This window comes from Copidosoma floridanum, unplaced genomic scaffold (assembly GCF_036245765.1).
Source record: "Copidosoma floridanum isolate Cflo_tuat_1 unplaced genomic scaffold, Cflo_Japanese_pri ptg000001l, whole genome shotgun sequence".
Lineage (NCBI taxonomy): Eukaryota > Metazoa > Arthropoda > Insecta > Hymenoptera > Encyrtidae > Copidosoma > Copidosoma floridanum.
In genome coordinates, this window is record NW_028321878.1 from 16,522,889 (window position 1) to 16,544,079 (window position 21,191).

The window sequence follows — 21,191 nt, forward strand, 5'->3', positions numbered from 1 at the left end:
TGCATAATAATAAGTCAAATTTTAGTAATTGACTTGCCTTTCAGTACTTAAAAGTTTGTCCACAGTGAGCATCGCACGGGTTAAAAGTAAATAAACGGCTATATTATAAACAATATAACCTCATTAGTTAAATTCCGTAGGACAGAATTTGTAACCTAATTTTACGCAGATGTAAGAAATTTTTTTTTCATCGAAATGCAGAAATAGTAATTTTCAATAAAATTTTGTTTTACAAGTTAATTTATAAGTTATTTGGGCTAAATCCCCGTCAAATTTTGCATTATTCACTAATAATTATAAACAATTTCTTAGCTATATCATTAGCTTTCTACAGAACTGCTATGAACAAAATTTACGCACTATACTATTGGTAAAAGAATTCCAAGGTTTTAAGAAAGGCAGTGTTAACGAAAATTACGGAAACTATTTTTTTTTTTACTTAAATTTGCACAAATATGGTGAATAATAGAACGTTACAAAAATTTTGATTGCACCATTGGAAAGATCTATCTTAAAAATGGTCTAAATGATGCTTTATCAATTTGTTGTACAAATATTTTTATGTTAATTAGTCCGGTTAGAAAGAATTCGTCAAATTTTAGAGACAATTAATTTCAGCGGCTCAAGAAAAAAAAGCTGCAAGAAACTCAAACCAGAAAATTTTTGTGTAAATGATAATACTATTTATGACTTGCGCCTCGTGTATTCTTCTTATTATATTTTTATCAACTACAAAAACTATTTCTTTGTTTTCGTTATCAATATTTCAAACCAATTAGCTTACATTTCGACAGAAAGCGACTGATATTTACGCACTTAACGTTTCAGTAATTCTCATGATACTGATATGTTCTACTAAGTCATACTCTATTATTGTGTGTGTCGTATGAAATGGCTATTATCGAATTATCTGGTTTTAGATAATGACTCCTCCTCTACGAGAGAAAACATTTTTTTTAAATTCTTTGTCTATTTGAAAGACTCTTTTCAATTTCTTTAAATTTTAGCGCAAAGTGCAACTGTCGGTTTTCGTCCTCAGGCCACACGTTATGCCCTAATGACGTAGTTTACTCTGTCATTTGTTTTTTGCCTCTACCTTTTGGGAATTATTTACGAGTTCCATACCTTTTGTCTGTTTTTTTTTCAATCATGGCAACGTCTTCTTTCTTCCATTGTTTTCATAAGCTAAGAAACAGTTACAGAATTTTTAATTTGAACAAAAACTTTTACCGATTAAACGCTTGTTAATGTAAAAACCTAAGAAAAAAATATAAAGCAAAAATAAAAAAATAATAATACAATGTTTTAATAAATAATCAGTAAACACAAATGGTTATACTGCTAACTTCTGTATATTATTGAACGACGTTTCGACCCGTACAGAAAAAAGATTCAAGGCCCTCATCAGGTTCAAATAAAATCTACACAAGAATTACAATTAACTATTAGTATTTATATATTATACAATAAAATTTCACTTCGGCGCTAAATTTAAACTTACAATTGACCGTTCAAACGGGTCGCGTGAGGCAACGCGCTGGATGTTATTATTGCCAATACAAATATGTAAAATTTGCAAGCGCTTATATAGCTTAAATTGTCTATGTATTAGACTGTAATTATACGTTGTAATAGTTAATACAAATGCTGTCCCTATCTATAAATCAATAAGTGTGGCTACTAAGATTTCGAAATATTAAAAGCGAGAAGTACAAGCATAAGTCAATAATTTTTAATTATTGTCAAAGAACAGTTTACAACAATTTTTTTAATTATAAGTATCGAACATTCTATTAAAATTATTATCATTATTAATCTGTACGTGTAACATTTCTAAGAATAATCTTTTAATCTGTTATTCTCAACGTCCAAAATTTTAACATTATCAAAATAAAAGGATATGGATGTTTCTTTCATATATTCTACCAGTGTCGATTTGTCTCTTAGGTATTTGCAATCCCTTCTATGTTCATTAACTCTTAATTTGAGACATCTGAAAGACTTCCCCACATAACAAGCCTTACCGTTACTTGAATTTATTTTATATACAATATTACTTTTCTCGCTAAGATCAACTTGGTCCTTGCCTAATTTTATGAATTTTGAAAACTTATCTGTGCATTTAAAAATTACTGTGGTTTTATTTTTGTAGAAAATTTTTTCAAGTATTGGAGAAAATTTATCGTGAAAAGGAAGAACTATTAACTTGTTGTTATTAATATTTTCTCGATTTGAAACTATTTTATTCGTTGAATTTTTTATTTAAGCCAATCTTTTAGTAAAGTATTTATTACTTAAGTTGATAGGATTATCAATAGGATTATCGTTTGAAGGTTTCTTGAAAGCCACTAAGAAAACTGATCTTCTTTCTTAGCAGATAAAAAATAATAGTGCATCAACCAATAAATTTTTAAATATTAATAGAAATCTGTGGGTCACAAAGGCTGACAAAGGTAATGCAACATTCATTTTGGAATAACAATCTTACATTGATAGCGTTGAAAATAAATTAAATAATAACAAATATTATGAGTTGTTGCAAAAAAATCCACTCAATGAAGTTATCAAAGAAACTTTAAAAAGAGTGGAACGTTGGCAGAATTGGGAAATATTCGAAGATTGCGGGTTTTATATGGATGTTTCAGAAATAAAAATTTTGTATCTACCAAGGTGTTACGGACTGGTTGTGGTGGACAAGATAGGATTTCCCTTCCGAAATATAGTTTCGGCTATCAATTCCCCCACTTACACTTTTTTAAAATTTTTAACTGCATTCCTTAACAATAACATCCCCAAAACTAAATCATATATAAAAAATAGCTTAGAACTCGAAGAAAAAATAAATTCGTTTATAATGCCATCTGGCTACACACTGAGAAGTCTGGATTTTGTCAGTGTGTTGACCAATACTAGTAAAAACATCATTCTAAAGGCTATTGAAGCCAACTGGAAATATCTACGCAATAAAATCAATCTTCCTCGTGCGGAGTTTTGTGAAGGTGTCTCGTTGGTGTTGAATTCGACATCTTTCTTATTCAATAATAAATATTATAACCAAACGTTTGACTCTGCTATGGGCAGCCTAGTTAGTCCTGTCTTGTGCGACTTAGCCATAAGACGTTTGGAGGAGAGTTGCCTTGAAAAACTAAATTTTGCTGTACCATTATATGTTAGGTAAAATGATGATATCTTGGCTTGTGTTTCTACATCCTTAATTGTTCAAGTATTACAAATATTCAATGGGTTTGATAAAGATTTACAATTTACATTTAAAATGACAAAAGACAATGAAATTAATTTTCTCGATTTAAAACTAATAATTCAGAATAACAACTTAATAATTGATGAATTGGTATAGAAAACCTACACATTCAGGATGTTATTTAAATTATTATTCCCACCATCCCTTATCTCAAAACATTGCAATATTATTTACATTAGTTGAACATAGTATAAAACTGTCTAATTCTAAATTCTATAAACAAAATCTTAAAATCTCAAAAAAGTTTCTCCTAATAAATAATTACCCTATAAATTTTATTAATAAATACTTTGATAAAAGATTGGCTAAAATAAAAAATTCTACGAATAAAATAGTTTTAAATCAAGAAAATATTAATAACAACAAGTTAATAGTTCTTCCTTTTCACAATAAATTTTCTCCAATACTTGAAAAAATTTTTCACAAAAATAAAACTACAGTAATTTTTAAATGCACAGATAAGTTTTCAAAATTCATAAAATTAGGCAAGGACCAAGTTGATGTTAGCGAGAAAAGTAATATTGTATATAAAATAAATTCAAGTAACGGTGAGGCTTGTTATGTGGGGCAGTCTTTCAGATGTCTCAAATTAAGAGTTAATGAACATAGAAGGGATTGCAAATACCTAAGAGACAAATCGGCACTGGTAGAATATATGAAAGAAACATCGATATCCTTTGATTTTGATAACGTTAAAATTTTGGACGTTGAGAATAACAGATTAAAAGATTATTCTTAGAAATGTTTTACGTACAGATTAATAATGATAATAATTTTAATAGAATGTTTGATACTAATAATTTAAAAAATTGTTATAAATTGTTCTTTGATAATAATTAAAAATTGTTGACTTATGCTTGTACTTCTCGCTTTTAGTATTTTAATATCTTAGTAGCCACACTTATTGACTTATAGATAGGGACAGCATTTGTAATAACTATTACAACGTATATTTACAGTCTAATACATAGACAATTTAAGCTATATAAGCGCTTGCAAATTTTACATATTTGTATTGGCATTAATAATATTCAGCGCGTTGCCTGACGCGACTCGTTTGAGCGGACAATTGTAAGTTTTAATTTAGCGTTAAAGTGAAATTTTATTGTATAATTTATTAATACTAATAGTTAATTGTTATTCTTGTGTAGATTTTATTTGAACCTGATGAGGGCCTTGAAACTTGTTTTTGTACGGGTCAAAACGTCGTTCAATAATATACAGAAGTTAGCAGTATAACCATTTGAGTTTACTGATTATTTATTAATCTATCCATTGTTATTAGAGTTTGCCTAATGCTCAATACAATAATTTATCTAAACTATCTGTAAAAAGTCTACAGAAATAATTACTTTTTAGTTAAGGAAAACCTTAGATATTTTTAAGTGGCTGTTGTGCCCTCAGAAGACAAAATATTGTTTATCGCTCATGTCCACCGAACCAGAGCGAGTACACACACCCACTCTGAAAAGATGAACAAATATTTCTTATAAAGTAAACTCAGCAGCCTTGAAAAAAAAAACCGTGCTTGCATCTAAGGCACAATTATACTTAAAACCCGGCTCCTTAAACAAGATTTTTTTTGCGTTGCGCCCAAGGATCAAAATTCCATTAAAATAGAAGAAATATATAATAAGAAGAAACTTGCCCTTGTTTTTCCACAGTAACTTTTAAAATTCTCATTCAAATATAAATCCTCTTTGTTTGCTACTAGAGGTAATTTCTAGGAATTTTTTTTTAAATAAAGCGTATTGCAGTATTAGTAGTAACGAAATAATTGTTCAGTTTAGCTTGAGCGTTGATTCGAAGACCCCACTATAGATACCATTTTCGGGAGTGGGAGGTGATACTCACCTGCAGCGTGTATAAAAGTGGCTCGCTCACTTTGAAAACTTCCTAATACGTCGAGCGGTTACACTATAGTGTTTCAAAATACATCGTCCAGCGTTGATAGACAGTATTGTTTTAAGTTCCCTGCGATATAGTCTACGGCTAGGCCTAGAGCTCGCGACGGCCTGGAAAAAGGCAAGGAAGTAAGTCTAACTATTTTTACCTTAAAGTTTTATCAACTTTTTTTCTTCATTTTTAACTTGACAAATTATTTTAATCGCGAGCTCTAGGCCGGTTCAGTGGTGGGTGTCTTTAACGCCCAACGCTACTGTAGAAATACCCTTCTTTCCTAAAATCCTGTAGCTCTTCGTGCTAGATTTAAGTATGCGATGGAGGTCTCGTAAAATAACATTTATGTGAGCTGCGTTAACTCCACACGCATCCCTTTCATTTCATCCTAATATTTACGCCCAAATGCTAACACTCTCAACTAATTTCTTAAAGAATCTAACAGCTGCCAATTTATTATCCTGATCCTTTCCTGACAAAAGTATCTGCCACCTTCCCGTGGTTTTTGTTGAGTAGTGGACGTAAAATTCTTTAAGTATTTAGTAATTATTTAAGCCATGATTTTTCTTAGTTTTTAATAATTTTAAAGATTCAAAGAAAAATTTTTTTAAGTTTTTTACGACCACTAGCCAAGAGCAGATGAAATCCTCCTTTATTGACGAAATAGTATTAGGCTATCATGATTTAGTTTATTTTTATTACTTTAAACTTATGGTTTTGTTCTTTAAGAAGAAAAGATAGGTACAAAGAGGAGAGCAGAAACAAGAAGAAAAATTCCTTGACCAGGAGCTGCATGATGGAATTGCTGGTTTGTATTTTACAGTCATCGCTGTAGCAGGTCTTGTTTCTCTGTTCTTCATTTTTTTCTATTTCACTATCTGACGATTTTTTTTCTGTTGCCTTTTCACTTTGTCTATTTTTTCTCCTTTCTTTGTCTTTATAATACACACGCATGCGTGCGTGCACTCAAAAAAACATACATACACTTACGTACGTCTCTACTAATTAAAGTGTAAGTTAAGTTATCTTGTATCTGTTCACACAACAAACAAATTTTTAAAATGTAACTCCTTCAATATACATTCTCTTTACCTGTTCAAGTATTAGTTTTACTATAGATCTTACAATGAGTTAGTTTATCGAGGTTAGTAGTAATGAGAAAAATTTTATAAGTTTTTTAAACTCTCATGTACACTAATTATTTTGTCTGAAATTCTCAATTTTTCTTTTTCTATATTTCTTGGAATTTGTTTAATCGACTTATTGCTTAACGAAGAGTAAGGCCGTCATCAAAACTATTCTATTACCGATACATGTTACAGATGTGTTTCAATAATATTTTTAACTTTTTAAGAATTTAATATTTAAAAAAAAATTTCGTAAAAGTTTTTTACGACCACTAGCCAAGAGCAAATGAAATTTCGCTTCAAATATGTTTTTAAGCAATTTAATATCGTCTGTGCTATTACAAAATTAATACGAAACAAGAAAATTCTTTAATCCAACTTTACTTGCTGCATTAATATTGCTTTTACTGATCTCATCAGCATTAAATTAAGCTTGAAATTCGAGTATTTTTTATGTTTTTCTTTTACTTTAAACTACGTGCTCGTAGTTACCAAAAAAAGTTTCTTAAGCTTGTAATATTTTGAAGAAAAATCTAAATTTACCAGAAAATATTTAAACAACTGGAAGAGCTCCTCATCACTATTTGCCTTGTGTCTAAATGATTCGATACAAATTTATTTATTTTCAGATAAACACTATTGACAAGTAAGCATTAAATTTTTCCTAAGTAACGTCTCTTAATTCATCAATCAATGCACAAAATCGTTTATTTTTCATGAAGAGTAAGTTTTTTGTCCAACACTTTTAATTTTGGTATTTCTTTCTATTTTATAGAAGAGTAACACGAAATTACGGTCAAGATGGCTTATCTCTAGCTGGACATTAGAAAACTATTAAATTCAAGTATAAAATTTTTACAATATAGCTCTGGCTGTTAATAAAGAGAATAAAGGGTAAGCTGTAATTAAATAATAAAAAAGTACTTTTATTTTATTACAACTATAATTACATGCTGTACACAGTATAAAAACAAGTCCATATAATCAGCTGAGGTAAATCATTTTACGCTTCACCTTTTTTATTAGAAACGTAATCAAAGCTTGATCAATTGAAATTTAGTCAAGGAGTTTAGTCGTTATCTAAAACCAATACATTAGTTGCCATCGCTGGACAAAAGTAATGAAAATTAGTTTAAAGTGATTAAAATAAATGAGATGTGAAGTGATTAAAATAAAATTTAGTTTTTTGTCTTTTATCTTGTCATTTATTTTAATGACTTCGAACCACTTGTTATTTTTTTCGTCCAGTGGCAGTTACTAAGGTATTGGTTTCAGATAATGACTGGATTCCTTTGGTGAAAAACGTTATCTCCTTTTTTTTCTCATTTGAACGACTGTTTGAAACGACAAAAATATCAGTAAGAATGTATGTCTTGTAAAATTATTATTGCAAGATGCCAAAAACGCTAGACTAGTTCATGATTATGCATTAGTTGGAGTATTTTGTGGCTTACTCAGATCAAGCTTTTATTATGTTCTTAATGGAACAGGTGATGCATAAAATAATTTATCGAAGATGATTTAATGGACTTGTTTATATATTGTACACAGCATATAAATATAGTTGTAATAAAATGAAATGTACATGTTTTATTATTTAATTATGTCATGTTCTTTATTTTCTTCATTTACAACCATGCCAATATTGTAAAAGACGTAAACTGAAATTTAATTGTTTGCTGGTAGAAAGCTAGAATTTTGTCATGTTGTCATTTGGTGATACTGTTTTATTAGGAAGAAAGAGATATACCAAGTGGAAGGCAGAAAGGAGAAGAAAAATTCCTTTACCAGGAGCTACATTATCATATAGCTGGTTTGTATTTAAAAGTAACTGCTATGGTAGGTCTCTTTTTCACATTACTTTTCTTTTTCTATCTTTTATTCTTTAAAAATTTTTCTCTGTTTCTGTCCCTCTCTTGCTCTCTATCTCTCTCTCTCTCTTTCTCTTTCACTCTGTCTCTCTTTCACACACGTTCATCAGATTCAAGTATAAGTTAAGTCAACTTTTATTATATTTTTTATTAAAAAGAAACATAATTGTTTTTAGTTTATATGCTTAACTTTTCTTCTATGCATGTATTTCCATTATCTTTCAAAGCCTAGTTTTATAATACTCAAAAGTAATATTTAAACAATTTTGATCATACGATGTTGTTATCTTCAACATTACAGAGGAATACAAGAAGAAAGAGAAAGAGGAGAGAAAGATAAGTAAAACGAGGTAGTTGGGTAATTACGTGTTGCAACCTTTATAACCTGTTGTTCGACTGTATAACTTTGACACAATGCAAATTTTTTTGTTATCAATAGCATTGCTCACGATCAGCAATAGTTCAGTGCTGGAAACTCTATTTTTAGGTTCCTGTAGACTTGGAGGAAAAAAGGTGCAACGCGATTTATTTCATCTGAGGTTAAGAGACGTATGGTTGTCTTATTTTTGCAAGTTTGCCGATAAACTGGATGATATTCAAATGTTTATAAAGTTTTTATCCTTATACACTGATTTTGTGGATAAATCAAAGCCATAAATACCTTTAGCAAGGCTGTTTCTATACTAAATGTCACATTTCGTGTTATTGTACAAAAAAATGAACCAACGAGGATTCCAGCGAAAAACTTAGAAAACTAGCTAGAATAGCTACAGAGAGATTTTTACGCTTGAATTAACTGCAATCACATCGAACAAAAGCTCTATTGCGTATAGTCACTTGCATGTACCATAATACATCCTCTCACACACGTGCGAGTGAGGATTGTGGTATCCGCATTATACGAGTCAAGTGGAGTTCGTGCACATTCAATTGTAGCGGTTCGCGGGCATAAGAGAAAAGCGAACCGCTTTTGGTGAACGGTGGGGGAGGAAAGGTAGTAGGTATAGAGGGCCGCTAAGTTAAAGCTGCTTAGGGTAAGCGGCATTGCGAGGGTATTTCGCACGTTAACTTGCATGACTTTTCAGCTAGGTGTTGCAAAGTTTTAAAGCAAAGTTCGCCCTGAGGGTGCACTAGGGTGGCAGGGCTACAGGCGGCAAGTGTCGCTCTTGCACTGTATAAAGAGTGACTTACAACGAAGCTAGTAAACATACCTATAGGCATGGTCCAACTCCACTGGCTTGCTTACTCTTTGTCTCGCTACTTTGCACTTTCTTCTATTCAGGGGAGATAAAACGGTATGTGCTTGGGGGACGAAGTTCAAAAAGAAGTAATGCGTTATAAAACTCCTTTGACATTGTATTAATTATTTTTTTTAACAATTTCGACTGTAGGAATTGAAAAACAAAACTTGGTGGTCCAAAAGTTCTATATTTTCTTTATTTTCAGAAGATCTGTAGTTCGATTGAACTACGAATACACAAACAGTATGTGAGCTACAAAGGTTACATTGAAAAATACTCATATTGTCAATAAAATCTCCGTTTTATGATAACTTTTTTTCGTGAAATAAATTTTGACAAGATTTAAAATACTTTGAATTGTACGCATGCCTCTGGTATTAGTATTATAAATAAGGTTATTTCCAAGTGAAATTATCAGACCTCAGAGTGGAAAAGTATTATTTTTTAAATAATTTTTTTGCTTGGAATACATTCGTGAATTGAACGCTGAAAACTTTTTTTCATGGATGTAACTTCTTTAACTATGAACAATAACGTTCTTACATTAAAACGAAAGTATCTACTGAGTTAAAGTCAAACTAAATTTAAGCTACTAGAATAGTCTTAAAAATTGAACAAGCATCCTACTCATGTTAAGTACTTATACATAGGTTGTGTTGTGCCAAAACAAAGCAGCCGAAACGTAGATACTTATATATGTACATATACATACGTAGTTTCACTGTCATTTCTCCGGCGGCGTCGGCTATGCAGAGAGCTGTGAGAGAAGAGGTGTGATCGCGTGGTGGGGGTAGCTCTCTATCTGCAGCTGCTTTGCTACTTAAAATTGTAAGTTTTTAATATTTTTTTCGTGATCAGCGTGATCGGTAACATAAAACATTAAGTTTTCACCTAACCCGGATGAATGTAAGTTGAAAGCTACGTTTCTTGGACTATGAGGAAAAGTATGTAGGGAACTGTAGGTAAGGGGCACGAGGTAAGGAAGGAAACTTGAGAGGAAGAGACTTCCAGTAAGCTACTACTGTTTCATAAATTCTGTCGGTTATAAAATTCCAGCCCCCCGAGTACGCGACATAAAGAACTTCGTTCTAATAAGACTCCATCATTGCACTTCAAGGGTAGTCCAAACGTTACAGATCCACAGAACCTTCCAAATAGAGACAAAAAAGTCTCGATCAAGATTTTGTACAAAGAACTGATGCACACAGGTATTCGAAAACTTGAGTGTACACATATGCACGACCCAAAAAGAGTCCAGCAGTAATAATACATAGTGACGCATAATCCGTCAAGTGCAGCACACTTTGTTTATTCACAAGAAGGTACACACACATACTGAACCTACTCGGATACATTCTAGTTTTCCTGCACCACTGCCTTTCCTATGTACCTACCCCGTGTAAACACCATCTCCAAGGTCTCCAAGTTATTCCATTGCAAGCGTATTCTTTCATACACACGAACCAATGCACACACCCGCACGCGTGTCTGCATGCACATATTAAGTATAAGTTTGCATCAACTCCTCGCAGATGTACGACTGTTTGAACAGCACAACTAATTTGATGTATGGTAGTGGTGTGCACCCATTCGAAACAGGGTAACTACAGCGGCAACTATAACGAATTTTGCGTTCGTGTCCACATACATCCGTATTCGAGTTTTCAGTGTTATCTTTTTTTTTTTTTTTTTTTTTTTTTCATCACTTTTTTCGCTATTATGTCAATGCAGGCGATGTTCAAGATGCGAGCGGTGAGCGAAACGATCCATCGGACTTTTGTGAAAGAAAGGCCTGCTCCGTTATGGCTTGGCTTACCGGTATATACATATATCTGCAGTACTCGTACGAGCACTTATAGCATCGACTTTAGTGAAATTTTGAACAATGGTAAGTTTCCAATTTTCGGCATAACACAGGCTCTATTCATGCCTCAGGCTCGACCAGTATCAATGATCTTGTCGGATAGAGAGGTGATAAACTTTCGATGATAACAAAGAGTTTTACTGTAGCACTACGTGTAGCTGACAAAATTAGTAAGTATTGCGTCGAAAGAAGTGCAAAACATTGGAAGAAATTAAACTTAGATGCTTATTTTTATCAAGTTAGTTAAGTTTTCGTTAACTGACTCGTCATTTGCCAATTGTTTTTTTACATTAAGATGGCTATCCCTTAGTTTGCTATACGTACAAGCTTGAAATTAATACTGATTTTTGAAATAAAAGTAATGAAGTAGTGTAGCTCCAATGAGACTAGAATCTCGAAGCAGCTTAAAAAGATTCTTGTTTTTTGAATTTTGATGCATCTTCGTACAAAACAAACTTTTTTTTAGTATTTGTAGTATGCAAGTACATTAAATTTTTTACTGAAATTCATTATTAATGGGATGTGAAGAAAAAGAAACAAACAAGTTTTTTGGAGAGTTAAAAGAAATATATTTAATATTTGATCGCATGCTCTAAAGAGAAAAGTATTTTTCAACGTATGTTGCTCTTTTTTTGCCCTCAAAGTATTTCTTTTGAGTATTGTTTCACAAGTATAGTAAATACATCAGAAAACAAAATGCAATAATCGTCCTACTATCTTCTCATCCTCCTCCTTTTATTTCATTTGATAAAATTCATTTACCTCAACATCCAAATTTTCTCACACATACAAAAAAAATTAAGGTTTATTCCCCATGCATCGTCCATTTGTCTGACGTCTCCCTGGGAGCGAGTGGTAACATAAAAATAAAAAAAAAATTTCTCACACGACCGCAATTGCTCTCCCTCTGGATCTCCATCTCGAATTTTTTCCACAACTATATTAGCATCTTCACGCGCTAGCGCCAAACACAAAGCGGTCAGTGGCTGCTCACCAACAGCAGGCGCACGCCAGAAAATGTACCTACCTCCCACGCGATCCCTCGTGTATCCGCGGCTGCAACGCGTCCCTACCTTACTGACCGCCTGCAGCGTGCGATTTCTCAAACGATAAAAGTTGTCTGAAACACCGCTGCCGCTTACCAACTTTTAATAAGCCCAGCGACTGATGGCTACAAGCGATGGATCTTATCGGGATGATGAGTGTTCTTTTTTTTTGTGCGCGTTAAGGTAGCACCTCCGCCTAAATCTGGGGTACAAGACTTATGTAATTAAATAGATGAAGACCCACTGAATCCAATGGTACCTTAAGGTTTGCCTGATGACGGACAAAGTCTCGAGATATTAAAGCTCAAAGTTCGAATGTTTTATACAGGCACATACAAAAAAACGAGAAAAAAGTGACGTAATCACATATTACGAATAAAAAACAAAAATCTGAGTAAAGTGAGTATAAGGAACTTGTATAGAAAATCCTCTTCTTTCGGATCGTGTTGAGCACAATATGGGTTGATGGCCAATTTCTCGAGATATTTAACAAAAATGAACGTAAATACTGGTTTTGTGATTACAAGAGGAAGTCGGGGAAGCCGCTATACTGGTATATGTTAGCGCGTGGTTTTTAAAAAGTGAGTAGTAACGAAAATGCTTGTGGTGTCAATATTTTTTTTGTTTTTTTAATGTTCATTCATTATTTCAAAATACTTTATTGACAAAAATAACGAGCAGTAAAATTACTACTAAAGAATAACTACTCTGTCACATTAGCAGTCGTACGTGTTTACGCACTGATGCGGGTACACTCGTCGTCTGCATTATCGACACTGCTGCCGAAGTCAAACTCGAACTCGCGCAGTAATTTGACTAGTACGGTACTTGAAGGTCCTAAGGTTAATGAAAACCGTGGGTCGAATAAAGTATCGACTTTTCCCGATGAATTTCATTGCAATGAATCATTCCATTGTGTGCTTGTATCGTATACGTGTCGATACGTGTATACTTTTGACGCAATTTTCATAATTCTTCGTAAAAATCGTGCGCAGAGGACAGCGTTCGCCCGTAGCTTTTATCAAGAAATATACATGTGTGTGCACATATAAAACCGATACGCGCGTGTATACGCGTACATAGATGCGTGGCAAAAAAGAAGATTGATTGCCTATAATTAGAAAGTCATTACTCTCGCGCGGTGTTTTTCTTTTCTATGCTACCTACACCTGTGATTGTAAACACCTTAGAAACGTTATTGGGAACGCGAGGGCTCATATGAGGCTCTTTTACCGTCAAGCTTGAATCAGATGGCGCCAGGGCACGTCGCGGCTGTCATGGCCGTCTCACTTACACAACATTACTTTTCAGTATTGTATGTACATAGGAAATTAAAGTGTAGTGGTAAAGCGCAATATTTGAAATTTTGAAATGAATAAGGAAGACAAGAAAGAATATTATGGGAGCTTAAAAGTTTCAGAATTGAAAAAGCTTTTAAAAAGGAAAGAAGCAAGAGTCAGCGAAAGAAAAGCAGAACTCGTGGACAGGTAAGCCATGACTTGGGAGCGGCAAAAATGTTGGTGTCCCAATTGCTTCGAGCCACTTATTTTTTTTTATCACACTATCAGAAGAAAATTTAAATTTCACTTTTTTATCGCAGGATATTACACTGCACTTCATTTTTCCTACTATCTTTAAACGTAAATGCAAACAAAAATTGTCTGCAAACAACAGCAATCATTTACAAAGGTTATGTCTTCTGCTTTGCTCATTACACATCAGATAGGCTCACGAACACAATACACAACTGTACATTTGACAGTGTGTAAGTATGACAGCCGCGACGTGCCCTGGCGCCATCTGATTCAAGCTTGACGGTAAAAGAGCCTCATAATCGACTGGCTAATTTTCACTGTGAAAAAGTAGACAAATATTTGGTTGGTTCGAAATTTTTGCCCTACACTTTGTTAGATTACATGTTTGGAAATGGGAAGTCAAGTAGAGGAGATGAGCTCAACAAGCTTGTACGTGCGTATAACAGGATGTACTTGAGCTTAATATTGTTTGTGTAAGGAAAACTACGAGGGTGGGAATATAAATTTGTAAAATCATGTTGTGTCAAATTAAAACACCAATAAGAACGATTTTTAGAGCTAGGTACTTAATAATGCATTGTTAGGTTTGCTATCAAACTTACTTATAATAAGTCTCGGAGAAATTAATAATATTTATAACATAACCATATAGTTCGAGAATAAAAGCGTTAGGATTCTATGGATTTTTCATCTTGATTCAATAGTACAGAGCTTGAGGATTCGGGGGTCGGGTTCTTGATTTTGGGGTGATGTAGGTTTAAGTTATTTGTTTGGAGAAAAACATACTTAATTAAAAATACTCTTTATCCTGCGGCGCGTTAAAATTGGTAGTGAGAAATTTGCCAGGTCTTTAAATTTCTCGATATGAAAAATATTTATGGAACCCAAATAATCCTTGGATCCATTCTACCCCTTTGCTTAAACTGAGTTTCAGGATAAAGCTAAAAATATCATGCATCAAAGGGCTGTTAGTAACGTGTATATAAATTTAGAGGTACATCTATGACGTTACTCATATGTTTTAAACCACGTCCCCCTCCACCCTTTTCTTACTAATGAGGTCATACGGTTTCCATATAATTAAGAATCAAATTGAAAAGGACCTCGAGAAAAATATGATTGACGATGACTGTTTACTAAAAATCGTGCTAAAATAGCGAATAAATAGAAATGCTATTTTTAAAGGATATTACTATGGTACTAAGAATCGATGGGCATATTAAGGCTGTATGATTTTAAACAACTATATTACAGATTTAACACGAGAGCAAATATATTTTGCAAATAACAAAAATATTTTTATCTTTCGGTTGTTTTGTATTAATTTTATAGTTTAAAATAGAAAGGTTTAAGAAAGTTGCCAAATTATTTATAGTAATTTATCATTTTTATTTTTTACAAAATATTTATTAGTTGCTGTGATTTATTTTAAATGCGTGATACGTGTCACGGTATATTTTTATACTTTCTATTAAATTGTATCATTTTCAAGCTAATACTTTTTTAATAAAATAATATAAATTTAGATTATGGCTTCGCTGATAGTAATTCAACTTTGGCGTGTTAACACTTATCATACTAAATATGTTACATATACCATAAAGAACGCATCTACTACAAAAAAATTTTGAGCTTTCAATATTTTACTAAAAAAAGAAAAAAAAATTTTTAAGTTCTTGTATCCAATAAAATCATCGAGAAACCCATAAATCAAAAGAAACTGAGAAAAAAATCTGGCATCTATTTTATACTAAGAAAAAAATAAAGAAGCCTAGCTAACTGGCATAAATTGAGGCTAATCCTGTATGTATAAGCCTGAGAAAAGAAGGTGGGCAGTGAGAAAAAAAAGAGCAGGAGCCTAAGCAACGGATAACGTCTGCACGCGACTACTTAAAATTTAATTTCCGTACTTAATATAACGGAGCACAGCCTAGATAAGCTCAAGAATCCAGAAAAAAGTATTCTTTTCCTCTTTCGCTTCATTCTTTTTTTTTTTTTTTTTACTTTTTAGTGTACACGTTCTCCGTATTTGTTAAAGTACAATACTCGCGTTTGGCACGTACTAGTGCTCCGTTATCCAGTGGCAAATCTTTTGCTGCTATTGCCTCGTGAGTCCATATGCATATAACGTATAATATGCGTATGCTGCATTTTTTTCTTTAAAGAAAAGAAAGCAAAACTTTCTACCTAGTAAACGGCATTGCAGGAGCTTACAACTTTTCATATCGAAAGTAGATAAAACGTATAAGATAATCTGCGATCATTTTTGCCGATATCCACAAGAAATTCAACTGTACCATAGAAGTTTTGATTGTTGACAAATTTAGATATATGATATTTTTTCTAATTTTTATATGAATGGATTTGACCAAAGAAAAGGTGAGAAACACTTTTCCATAAATGAGTTTTCGAAATTTCGTCGTAGCCAGGACGATTTTAATGATATAAGCTACTAGGGTGTTGTTAATAACCACCTGGTAATGATTTTAAGGCAGTACTAGTGTTTTGTCCAATAAGTGTGGGATTAATTTTATCTTATACTGCTACTCGCATTAACATTGTTTTGATGATGATAACCATGAATAACTTCAAAATAAAAAGTAAATAAGGATACGAACAAATTGAGCCACTTTTTTAAAAGCCTTACGATTTTAATTTTACAAATATTTCACAGTTTCCATATTTTATCAAAAATGCAGTTCGTTATAACTTATAATGACCATTACGAAACAGGCAGAAGTTTGTGTCCCTAACGCGAATGTCTGCTATTATGAATTTTACAAATGTACTGTATTTTCAAAAAACTTTTGCAGATAATTTGAAAAAGAACTATTTTATAGAAATTTTCTAAGGTCCATGAATAAATAGTATGCTAGAGATTTGAGTTTATTATAAAAATTTTATTACATTTATGAAACCACCATAACAGAAAAAATTTTTTAACTAGAATAATTGAGGATTACGTCTGTAACTATTATTAAGTCCTTTTATAGTATGCTGTATTAAGGTAGTAGTCGAGCACTCTACAGTGCGTGCCATAATGCGCTGTAGCGTATGCGTATACTATATATATCGCTTCAACAACTATCTCGAAAAATAAAAACGCTGTCGGAGCGAATTTCACTGAATTTATCAACTTTGCAAAGCTCGAACAACAAAACTATACCGCTGATTTCTTTTAAATTAGAACCACAGTTGCTTTATAATATAAATTATATCATACTATTTTTTACGAAACATTGTAAGAAGCGTTTTAGAGATATAAGCAATTTCGTTTACAAATCCACCCCCAATCCGGCGCTTTTCTATACCTCCTGTGTTAAAAGTTCAACATTGAAACTTTAATATCTCCGAAACTATACCGCTAAGCCTCTTCAAATTTAGGCTCATGATAAATAATAGCAATCTTAAGGTACACACAAAATTTTAGAAAAATCGTAAGAAAAGTGTTTTTGATCGACTACCACCTTAATACAGTAGGGAGCAAATAATCTAAATTTTTACTTTCTTGCTAAGCTAGTCATTTAAATAAAGTGAAAATTTTTTATAATATACAGACTGTATTATTTTTATATTTAATAATGCAACAAAAAAAGTAACGGCTTTAATAATTTGAGCCCCTTTAATAAAGAATTTCTCTTTTCCAATGATGTAACATAAATCATAAAAACCATACTGGTCTTAAAATGAAATAAACTTTGATATATCTTTAAATTATTCCATGTTTTTATTCTAATATTTTTTTTTTTTTTTTTTCATAGCTTCTTGATTTCATTAAGATTCACTAATTTACTAATGATACAAATTTTGTCTTCATCCATACTTGTATATACATATGTACAAACTCTTTTTAACTTGAGAATTTTCAAAAGTTAAAACTAATTTTCATCTTTTTATTTATAGCAGTTTCCTACTAAAAGTTATCCAAATATTATAAAGTCCAAACATTTACCGTTATAGTATTTGTAAGTAACAATTAAAAAAAGAAATATTACTTCTGTCAGTTTTTCTGACTTCTGAATAACTGAATGACAACTGCCTTTATAAATGAATGTATCAAAATTAACTAAAACCCCAAAAAATAAAAATTTTCTAATGGACATAAGTTAAAAAACATCAATTCGTCAGAAAATCATCTTCTACTACGATTGACAATAATAAAATGCTAAATAGCAACTAATAAACGCGAGCAACAGAACTGTTGGCATGAAACGTTGCACAATCGTCAAATTTTTTTCACCAACGAGGTACTTCCGCGTCGCTGCAGCTGCACACAGGATGTAAGTTTCCAGATCTATCGGTTCGGAATACAGTGGGAACATATCCAGTTCCTCTGGACTTAAATGTTTTAGGGCCAACTCGTTGATCCTCTGACGCTCTACTTAGACAGTTCTGTAGCCCACCGATTCAAAATCTTTCAGAAGACCACGTACTCGGTTGTGCTCTTGGAGCATTCTGAAAAATACATACATTAAGATTACTAAGTTACAACCTGTTAAGTAACTAGTTCAGAGTGTTGGTTACCTCGAGTAATTTTGACCTTTTTTTGCAAGACAATAAAGCTCACAATTTACAATAACTGCAGTTATGCAACACCGATTGCTTATAAATCACATTAAAACTATATCTGTACTTATTTTATCTTACAAGATTTATACATTATTTCGTCAAAAATCTTATATGGTTCCCTCATAAATAACCTATCAGAGGACATAATATAATGAAAATTTCACCCGTGACGTATGCACTTTCAAGGATAGCAAAAGTATCCCTTTTTAATTTTTTTTATACTCATGTATGGTGCTATTTTCATTGCGTGAATTCTTTCCAAGTATGTCTTTCTGCACTTATCTACTTAACGCCAAGATGGTTTGTCAAGATAATTATTTAAGTACAAAATAGGGATTAAAAGTGTAACTTCTTTTTAAAACTTTGAGGTGTCCTGATAAATAATAGATTTTAATTTTTATAAAATAAATAACTATAGGGTGTATTATAAATTAAATGTCAAAATAAAATAGGAAAAATCAGTGAAACAGTAGTAGTAGTAGTAATTTTTCACCAAATCGTAGAGCATGTATAAGATACCAATTGAGTGTATGATGGTTAAATAGTAATGTATAAATATCAAAGATTTTAATGGCACCATAATTTTGGTAGTTATCAAAATTATATTCTTATTTTCTGTATTACACGCGACTTCAAAAACGGTACCCATTGGATTTTTTCACCGAAGATGTATCCGTATTATTCAATTATACAAATAGTAATTTCTCACTTAACTAGTTTTTTTTTAAAGTTGACAATATTTTCTTTCATACATTTGTTTTTCATCCCATATCCTTTTATAACTACACCCTAAATGTAAAGAAAAATACGATTTTTTTTTATAATTATATACTTTCAGCTCTTAATTAATCGCCTTATCAACCCTTTCCAACCTCTTTCTAGTACTTACTCGCTTACAGTTCTTTTTTCAAAATTTTATTATTTATTTTGTAAAATTTCTTTTAATGGAATATTTAATACTTACGTTTTTTGTCGATTAAACAACCAAAATATTACATCAATTATCAAACATGGCAGCCACTCAAAGACCGTAACAATGAGCCAATGCAAAATAATAGACGAAGTGATGCCTTGCAGCCCAAAACTTGGATATCTGTATTTGTCGCATCCTCGTTTTCTCTTGTGAACAATGTCTCCCCAAGTACACTCGATCGTTGATGCATTGTAATAAAGAGGCTCGGAAATCGTTCTCCTAAAGAAAATAAAAACATGTGATTTTTATTAAATCATTTTATAAACTTAAATAAATTTGTGAATAACTTGATACTAGGTCTTTTTCATAAAATCACTGGTAAATTGATTTTGTGATCGAAAATATCAAAGCAAAAAACCCAATCACCCTTTCTTGCACATCAAGAAATTTTTTAAATTTTAATTAATATTCATATTATGCACGAAGGGTAGTTTTATTGGAGTACTTGTGAAAAATTACAGCAGCAGTGTTTCGATGCAATTGCCTCGAAGATCGATATTCAATCTTGAGACCAACAAAGTAAAAGTTTACTCTTCAACAAAAAAAAAAAAAAACTCGGTCGTGTAACCAACCACATCAAACATATTTTTTTTCTTCAGTTTTTCATTTTTAATATATTCTGTACATAAAAACGTATAAAATTGAGGATATCACAGAAAGCAATACTAATAATTCGCTGGATTGCTATTAATAAACTGTTTCAATAAATTCAAGCGAAAAAAATTACTTCCATTCGGGTTTCAACAGCAATTCGCAGAAGCATGAGCGACGAGCCACGTTCTCACGTATCGGTCAAGATGTCGAAAACAATGCTAGAAAGAAATTTTACGGCTCGCGATAAATCCATCCTGTCATAATAACTCCTCGTGAATGGACAAGAATCGCTTGGCCGCGCGTAGATTCGAAAGTGCCCCGGCACTACCTGCACATGGCCAAGTTTCTTCTCGGTATGGTTTTCTACCCACACGGGAGGGGCAAAAAATCATCGGGAGCCATTTCTGAAGACAAAAATTCACGCAACGCTTCAGCCTCCCGGAAATAACTTAATTTATAGGAAAACTCTTGTACGGATAGTCTTGAGTCTAACATGTGTTGGGGTGGCAAGCATAAATCAAGAGTACTCACGTAAATAATGCGATGCTGAAAGTTTCACATCACGTGCGTGCAGTAGAAATAGTATGCGATAAAACGTTACAAACACTTCAATGTAAGCATTTTATTACGCAATCTCGCTACCCACTGCAGCCAATTGTACCATACAGTGACGATACGCAGTGTTAAATATGTTATCTGAAGCACTGTTGGGGGTAAAACTCGTGGCCACTCCTACTAAAGTTTTATTTTGGGATAAATGTCTGTCTGTACGAACACTCTCGCAGCTGCAACGAAAACTGCCACTACGATATTGAAGATATTCGCTGCACACCTACGCTTGAATTTTCATAAGCCTCGTAGCAGCAAACTCGTCAAACCTTTGGTGGTGGAAAAAGAGAGAGTGGGTGGAAGAACGGAACGAGTGATAATAAACGGAGTCTCGTTATAAATCTCTAATTGACTCGATACTTTTCAAACACTTTGTCAAGAAATGTTATTTCAGGTCTTGTGGTTTTTTTTTTGGGGAATAGTAGAATGGTCGAGTATGTGTATCCTACTCCTATTTACTGGTACTGAGAAGGTAATCAGTAGACCTAGTAAACGCTGGAGTACAAGGAACCTCGTTGTGAAAACCATTTAGTTGGTTAAACAAGTAGTATTTTTTCTGATTCGCCTAATGGATAGGCAAACAGTTGTTGACGATGTCACA

At 32.5% G+C, this 21,191-nt stretch overlaps 1 protein-coding gene across 1 annotated transcript in view; it reads right to left on the reverse strand.

The window, feature by feature from the left end:
* LOC149376059 (fatty acyl-CoA reductase 1-like) overlaps positions 1 to 21,191 on the reverse strand; it is a 128,995-nt gene that overhangs the window by 100,589 nt on the left and 7,215 nt on the right. Inside the window, exons 4-5 of the mRNA XM_089590133.1 lie at positions 19,379 to 19,606; positions 18,031 to 18,183 (exon numbers count right to left, since the gene is read on the reverse strand). Coding sequence (XP_089446259.1) covers positions 18,031 to 18,183; positions 19,379 to 19,606 — 381 coding nt within the window. The remainder of the gene's footprint in view (positions 1 to 18,030; positions 18,184 to 19,378; positions 19,607 to 21,191) is intronic.